The following is an 8,230-nucleotide window of genomic DNA, read 5'->3' as shown; positions in this document are numbered from 1 at the left end:
ATATATATATATATATATATATATATATATATATATATATATATATATATATATATATATATATATATATATATATATATATATATATATATATATATATATATATATATATATATATATATATATATATATATATATATATATATATATATATATATATATATATATATATATATATATATATATATATATATATATATATATATATATATATATATAAATAATTCCGCTTTCCAAAAATAAATAAAAATTTTAGTTAATTATACTAAAGATATATTCTGGACTAAATCACAGGATTGTTATTAATTTTAGTATATATGAATATATTTATATAAAAATTAATTGAAACTGTTTAATATAAGAATCCAGACACCTTCCAACAAATTTTCTTTTAAATTCGACCTTTGACAATTTAAAATATATTTCAGCGCTGAAAATGCTCGTTCAATACTCACTTGTGTCATAGGTAAACCAATACCAAACCAATACTGCCCAATATTTTAAGACACAAGTATCTCGCTTTTTGCGCGGTTCTTCATAATAACGATCTAACAACCATCGAATATCTGCTGAGATTTTAAAGAAATATTTTCTTTTTGTTTTGAAAATTGCTCTATTTCATCTTCTTCTGTTGAAGTTGAGTTTAGAGATGACTGCTCAAAGAAATTGTTGCCTTCATTTATATTTTTTAGAGCATTCCATACATGTACCTTTTAGCTATGTCAATTTGGGAAGTAGAATAAAAATCTCCAGCTAACAAATGCGTTGTTTGGAATAATATTGCTGTTCTTTTGTAGGATTTATAACGTTGCAGATGTCTTGTATATCTGACCAATCATTTTCGCTTAAATATAGCTTTTCAATGCTTCCTGTCATGTTTCTACAAAAATCTTTCAATAATAAGAGTCTTTCCAACATATCATGTGTGCTGTGCCATCGTGTCGCACAATCTATAGTAGGTTTCTTAAGTCATTGTTTTAATTATAGTTAAAACATTTATATATTAGTCACCTTTCTAGCTCTACCTATTATCACTGGAATACAGTCTCCTTTTAACTTTAACACATCATCCACGGAAAGCTGCAAAGTATGTGCAGCCGGAATTTGTAGCAATGTCACCTATGCAAGCATTTAGTTTCGTAATAAATGCAATACTTCCATTTTTTTTCTCTTCATTTTCTTTTGTTGTTCTTCATTTTCTTCTTCGTCACTAATAATATCGGGTTGCTCGTCTTCTAACAAACTTACCGCTTTGAGCATATTTGCCCCATTGTCTGTTGTTATGCTGATATTCTTTTAATACAGCCAATATTATTTTTGAAATCTATGAGGAACCGTGTCTTTCCTTAAATTCCCGTATCGCCAACGCCCTTAACAGTTCTGTAGATGCGTCTTTCAACAAATCAGGAGTAATGTTAACTGAAATATTGGTTTTTTGTTTTCAACCGACATCCCCTAAGGTAGGTTGGATATTTAACGGCCTTTTTTTAGTTGTTGCTGATGAATTTGACGAGGGCGGTTGTGATGAGCCTGCAGAAATGATTCAAAAAAGTTTATTAATGACAAGATTGTACACGTCGCTGTAAGTTTCCTGAATGATTTGTAATTGTTAAAGGGCTTAAAAATGTTTTTATAAGTTTAAATTATATTATTATTTTAAAATGTTACATTTATATATGCATAATAACAAATTAACAAGATTAAGATATACCAACATAAGCAATACAGACTATGTAACTTGTGTAAAAAAATATTGGATGATCCCCTGGAAAAAATAATATGGGAATACCCTGCATGTGCGAGCGATTGGTTGGCGATCACGTTACCTTCGGTTCTCCCACTTTAGCGCGTGATGAGCGCGAATAGATACTCGTGAATCTTCGGTAAAGTAGTGGGAAATAGAAGTGAGAGCTTCAAAGGTGAATAGAAGACCATTGCGTCCCCGATATGTCTATTAGGAGTAGGTTACAAAAATATTGTGTCATTAAACCGGTTAAAACCGGTAACCGAAATTATTTATTTCGTTTTCAATCATAAACGGAAAATAAAAATTTCATTTTCGTTTCCGTTTTCGTTCTTATAAATTATTCGTTCCGTTCTTAGTCCCTGCAAACAACCAAATCATATCCCATTAACAAACGACTTATCCAAAAAACCCAAATAGGCGGAAAACTGAGAAATTATATAAAGATCTTTTATTATAGTTGCCGGAAAGTTAATTAATGTGTGCCAACTCTCACTCCAAATAAAATTTGCCCTATATTGGCTTAACTAGAGGAAGCATTGATTTCCGTATCTATTCCATTTCGATAGATAAAGTTCACTGTTTGCTTTGTATGGGTTTTCATTATGCATAAGTGTAGAAGTAGTTATAAGGAGCTACAAGATGTATTCCGATTCCCATATGAAAACAAAATAAAGAAAACTGTTGAATATAGGTGGATGTTATTTAAAATTGGAATATCTATTAAAATCAGGGGCTTGTAAATTATTATGTAAAAGTTCCCCAGACCTTGGAATCTCGATGTAAATAAAGTGCACGGTGTCAAGTCAACTACTAAATGGCAGCGCGATTTCAAAACCAATTAAATCGGCTCACTTTAAACGAATTTTTTATCGCCAATTGCATTTTGCGGTCAAACAAGCCCAATAGAGGGAAAATAAACGGCGTCGTTTCCCTTGTTCCAGGTGACTTTATCCGCAACGAAATAAAAATGTCGAAGCGGTTTTTGTTTTAACCCCAAATACACAAGCCTCAGTTATAAAACATCGGACGGACATGATACAGTTCAACCCCGGCGAGAACGACAGCGTTTTACCTCGACTAGTTCTAAATAAAGGGTAGCGAACTGGACAGCCATGGGAGTTGAAAAATGGCCTTTGCTCTTGGCCGTTCTAGCGGTGGATGTGTTTGGTCGCTACAGTTTCGCTCAAGGTAAGCGTTTAATGAATTTTACTTAATTTTTGTATGCGATATAATTTGAATCTAATTCAGCTTTATGTAGTGCTATTTTGTGTCGGCTTATCATTTAACACCAGGAGCTCACGATAAGTTATATAAAAAAAATTAAAATATGAAACTTATCAAATTACGTCGAAGAATAGTGAAATGTTTAGTGTTATATTTTCTGAAGTATCAGAAACAGTTGCAGCTTAAATTTGCGTACATGCATTTGAGTAGATCGATTTAGTAAGATCGAAGACTCATAGAGGTTGTAGATATTAAGGTTAATAATTTTTTTTGGATTGTGTCACATTTTTATTTTAAAATACTCTATGGTGCTGGAGCCGTTAGACGGAACAAAATTTGAGTACGAGTTGATACTCACATTTTCATTTCGATGTCGTTTAGTGATGATTAATTATAACATGAACCGAAGAACAAAGAGCACCTTACCACCTAACAAAGTAAAATGATTTTCCAAAAGTAACGAAAAATATTGTATGAAATAGGAATTGGGTTATTTTAGGTATGCTCTATTCATAGATATAAGAAAGTGCCAATTGCTTTTGAATGGGATTATCCAAGGGTGGTCATTAACATACAATGCAACAAGATTATTACCTAAAGTTTCGGAAATTAAATTCAGGTAAAACTGTGGTCCGTAATAGAAAATAATTTTATACCTACCTGAGTTTAATATTCTTTGGTTTGGTATACTACTTAGTTTAAGTTTATTAGTAATCATTCTTATTTCGAGTGTAATACAGCGTGTGTTGAATCGTGTGCGAATTATGCAAAATAAGTGCAAGTCTAGGTATCTCAGGAGATGCTCCCGCCCAAATGTAGAAAACATTTGAGACTAAGGAGGTTATAAATAATGTTTATTTGACTCTTATTGAACGTAGTACCAGCAAGCAAGCATCTTTAGAAGAAACGGCCACATTGACGAAAATTCCAACATCATCTGTATGGAAAATTGTGAATAATCCCATTTCATCGAGGAAAAAAAGAAGCGATGCTGACATTCTCTAGAGTGTAGATGAAAGTGATCAAGATATAATACGGCCTAAAATTTACCAGTTATACGAGGAACAAAGCGTGCCTACATTAGATATCTTAATTAGGAGGCTTGAAAAAGATGAAACCGGTGTTAAATGTGGCAGAACTACCTTATCGAAGTGTATTCAACATATGGATTTTAGTTTTAAAAAAATTGACTAAAGGCAAGTTTTAATGGAATCTTTTAGACTTTGGAAATGGCGACTGGAATATCTAGAAAAAATTGGTATTTACAGAGAACAACAGAAGCCAATTATTTACTTGGATGAAACCTAGTTCGACACTTATGATACCCCGGAAAAGGGTTGGGTTGACTAAACTAAAAGCAAACTAGTTTCAAACATTCCTCCTAATAGCGTCATTGTAATGGACAATGCAAGTTATCACAGTAGACAGTTCACTAAAACCCCTTCCTCATGTGACACAAAAGCAACAATCCAAAACTATGTATATAATAACGACATTTATTTTCACGAAGATTATACCAAAAAGCAATTAATTGAGGTTCTACAAAGCTTGAACCTACAAAAAGAATACGTCTGTGATAATTATGCAAAAAATCTAGGGCATACAGTTTTAAGGCCTTACCACTGTATATTTAATCCCATTGAACATGTTTTGCGCCAACTGAAATCTGCCATTCGTCGTAACAATGTTTTCCCCGTATTAACTCCAATGTCCTCAAACTTATAGAAACCGAAGTTTTTAACATCCCTCCATAAAGTTATATCTATGAACAGACTTTACCTACCTTCATTAAAGCGACATAAGCAGTTATAATTATTGCTATTGCTATAACTTTTACTTTAGATTATATATAAATATTCAATGCTAACTATACTCGTATTATTCAGTTTTTCGAAATTAAGGTATTCGCAACACGGATTTGCGCCAGTGAACTAATAGAAAAGTTGAAAATTGAGACAAAGTAAGGTACTACAGCTTATTATTGTGTATCAAATATCACTAGATTATCGTTTGACACTAATTAATAATACAAATACATTTTGTTTTTTCAACACCCTGTATTAGCACATTTTGGTCTGGTTTTGTCAGGCACCATCCTGTTGTAGCGAAACAAATTTATGACATGTAGCGGTTTCTATGTTCCTATTTACGGCGGCGAGTTGAATTATAATTTGATTGAGGGCGCCCCTACGATTAAACGATTATCGTATTGAGCTACAGCCGGTAACACCCCACAAGCAGTTAGTTGTGGGCCGGCATCTTACCCAATAGTGCTTATTTTTCTAGAACTTGTGTAATTTGAGATATTTTTCATATTGAGAGAACCTGTGGCCCGTAGTATCGCCGTATTGTATCAACGCACTTTACCGGACGTTTGCCTGGTCTTTTCTTAAGGTAGGTCGGGTGTTTGTTGTATGGCGAAAGCCACTTATAGTTTTTCTAACTTATTTTCTTTTGCTGTGGAATTATCTCAACCCGTTTTGTTGTAAACCAAATTTAAGTTTCCCAACGCTGATTGCGAGTTTTTGTGCCGACGTTCTCCCTCCAAATGCGAATCGACCCTGTTTCGCTGCACTGTATTCAACAAACAGATGTGTCTCCATGTATTCTGGAGCTGTGTAGAAACAGTTTTTTATCACAGTGGTCTTGACACTATTTTTTAATTTGATGTAGGTTAGGTTTTTTGCTTTTCATTTGAGTTTATTATAAAGTGAAGTATTTAGTGAATTTTTAGTAGAGGTAGTTAACCTGAACTTGCAATGAAGTCTAGTATTTTATAAGTGACTTATGAATCATCAATGTTAAATTATAAATAAAATTCCATTACTTTTTCTAAAAAACTTCCACAGGCTACTATTTACAAATTTCTAAACTCCTCCTGAGTCCGTTTTTGGTAAATCGAACTTGCTGACGTTTCGTCAATCATCCTCTTGACTTCTTCAGAGCCAGTTTCAGTTAAGCTCTGAAGAAGGCAATACGATGATTGTCGACAATCGGAGCAGGAGGAAACCAGAAGATTTCTAAATGAAATTCCATTACGATATACCATTAATTTTACATTAGAACCACAACAGCAGAAAGAAGATAAAAAAAATGACAAGAATAAGTATAAAATCCGAAATTCTTAAAATGTTTTTAGAATGGGGTAGTGATTGCTAATTTGAAAGTGTTTTGCATATATCGTTTTTGATGTTCACTGCGGAGTTGTAGATGTAGATTTAAAAAACAAAATTTGTGTTTCGATTCTAACACATCGATCCGATTTAGGCATTTCAACAATCCCACCCTTCTGAAGGTAAATGAAATGATTTTCAGGCGTTGTCTTTTGCTGAATTGTAATCACTTTCAACAAAGCAACTTCGGAAACGGGTCAGACTCAAACGTGAACTGAAACCTGCTCCTTCATCAATCACAGGAGAAAAAAACTCTCTACGTTAATCCGAAATCCAAATCAATTTTAATTATGCGAGGGAAATAAAGAGTGAATTAGACGGCAGAGACAAACAGAAAACTAAACTATCAATTGGGAATGAGAGTTAAATTCAATCCAGATCCGATAATACCAAAAAAAACATAGAAAAATGAAGTTGGAATGATGCCTATAGTGGAGCTCCCGAGAATCTCGCCCGTGCGGAGTAAGTATGATACATCTTTGTTTTAGGGTCTGTGAATCAACGGATAATATTTTTCCAATCGTTATTATATTTAGCAGAAATTAGTCCCTTCTTTTCTAAATAGGATATTGATATCTCAAAGAATAAAACTTGTGCAGTTCCATTGCTAAAACCCTCGTCTTATCTTTTTAATCTTGCACAGTCAACAGTGAAACCTCGAACTACAGGCCCTTTTCCTTTTTCATAGCGGAAGTTAAGTATGGTTTCATTTTTCAAAGAAACTTCCACAGGCTACAGTAATACTTTTTACAAAACTTCTGGATTCCTCCTGCATCGGTCGAACTTGCTGACGTTTCTGTTCTTGTTGGCTTCTTCAGAGCTTGTTTGAGGGGGGTGGAACTAAATGAGGGGCATGACTGATTCCCATATTGGTGACAGATAAAACCTGAGGCGCGGTTAAAATTGTAAGGTTGTTTATAGATTTCTATAGACTCTCGGATTTTTCGTTGGTAGAAGAATTGATTACATGCAAAAATTTTAGTTTTATCGAATTAAATTTTATACCCGGTTTCGTGATTGTGTTCGGCAACTACTGATGAGTTTATTTGAATAATCTTAAAGCTATTTCATGTTCTTTGAGCCTAGTTGATATTTTTCGTCCAGTCTCTCGAATGTATTCTTTGTCGCTTATGCATGGCATGCTGTAAACTCCTGGCAGTTCAAATGGAATTTTGTCTTTGACGGGCCGAAGATGTTGAGAGATTTTTGGACAAGTGGTAAATCTGGTTTTGACGTTATACTTCTTTAGAACTTTTGATATTTGACCAGTGATGTTTTGAATGTAAGGAAGGATCACAGTGGCAAGTGTAAGATTGCTTTCGGCCTCATTGCTATTGGAAGGTTGTGGCGACGTGTATTTTAAGATGGAACGCTTAATATCTTTAATGTGGAAATTATTAGAGAGATGAGCAGGCTCTGTAAACAAGAGAGTTGATAACCGATGATTTTTGGGCCGGATGGTGATGTGACAATGCATTAAGGTGTGTGCGGAAGGTTTCTGTAAATACAATGACCCAATGTTAGGTCTGATTTTCTATTGATAAGAATATCTAAGAATGGGTGGTGTTACTAGTTTCTATTTCAATGGTAAAGCGTATGTTAGGGTGTATACAGTTTAAATATCTAAGAAAATCTACTAGGGATTCCTGACCATGAGGCCAAATAACAAAAGTATCATCGACGTAGCGTTTCCATAATTTTGGTTTTAGATTTAATTTGTCGAGAGCTTTCTTCTCAAAGGCTTCTATAAATATACTCGCTATGACTGGTGAAGGTGGAGAACCCATAGTTGTTCCCGAATTTGTTGAAAAATTTGACCGTTATGAGAAAAATATGTTCCAGAGGAGTATTTTTCAATTAAGGTGAGAAGGTTTGGTTCCAGGTTCTCAGATTTTAATATATCTGAAATGATATTGAGAGTTTCAGTAATAGGACTTTAGTAAAGAGGGATTCTACGTCGAAACTGACCAGAATATTTTATATATCTAATGTAGTGCTGTTTATTTGTTCAATGAAGTGAATGGAATTAAGTACGAAACTGCCAGTTTTCCCTGTAAAGGGTTTTAATAAGGAAGCTAGATATTTT

General features: G+C 33.6%; 1 protein-coding gene across 2 annotated transcripts in view; it reads left to right on the top strand.

Moving 5' to 3' along the window:
* LOC132699489 (limbic system-associated membrane protein-like) overlaps nt 1-8,230 on the top strand; it is a 410,528-nt gene that overhangs the window by 61,589 nt on the left and 340,709 nt on the right. For both annotated transcript variants that reach the window (XM_060666249.1, XM_060666242.1), the window contains exon 2: nt 2,689-2,935. In XM_060666249.1, coding sequence (XP_060522232.1) covers nt 2,860-2,935 — 76 coding nt within the window. In that variant the 5' untranslated portion in view covers nt 2,689-2,859. The remainder of the gene's footprint in view (nt 1-2,688; nt 2,936-8,230) is intronic.

This window comes from Cylas formicarius, unplaced genomic scaffold (assembly GCF_029955315.1).
Source record: "Cylas formicarius isolate icCylForm1 unplaced genomic scaffold, icCylForm1.1 PGA_scaffold_10__41_contigs__length_53128322, whole genome shotgun sequence".
In the NCBI taxonomy this organism is placed as follows: Eukaryota; Metazoa; Arthropoda; class Insecta; order Coleoptera; family Brentidae; genus Cylas; species Cylas formicarius.
The sequence above is the reverse complement of the archived record's forward strand: the minus strand, read 5'-3'. Positions and strand labels throughout refer to the sequence as shown.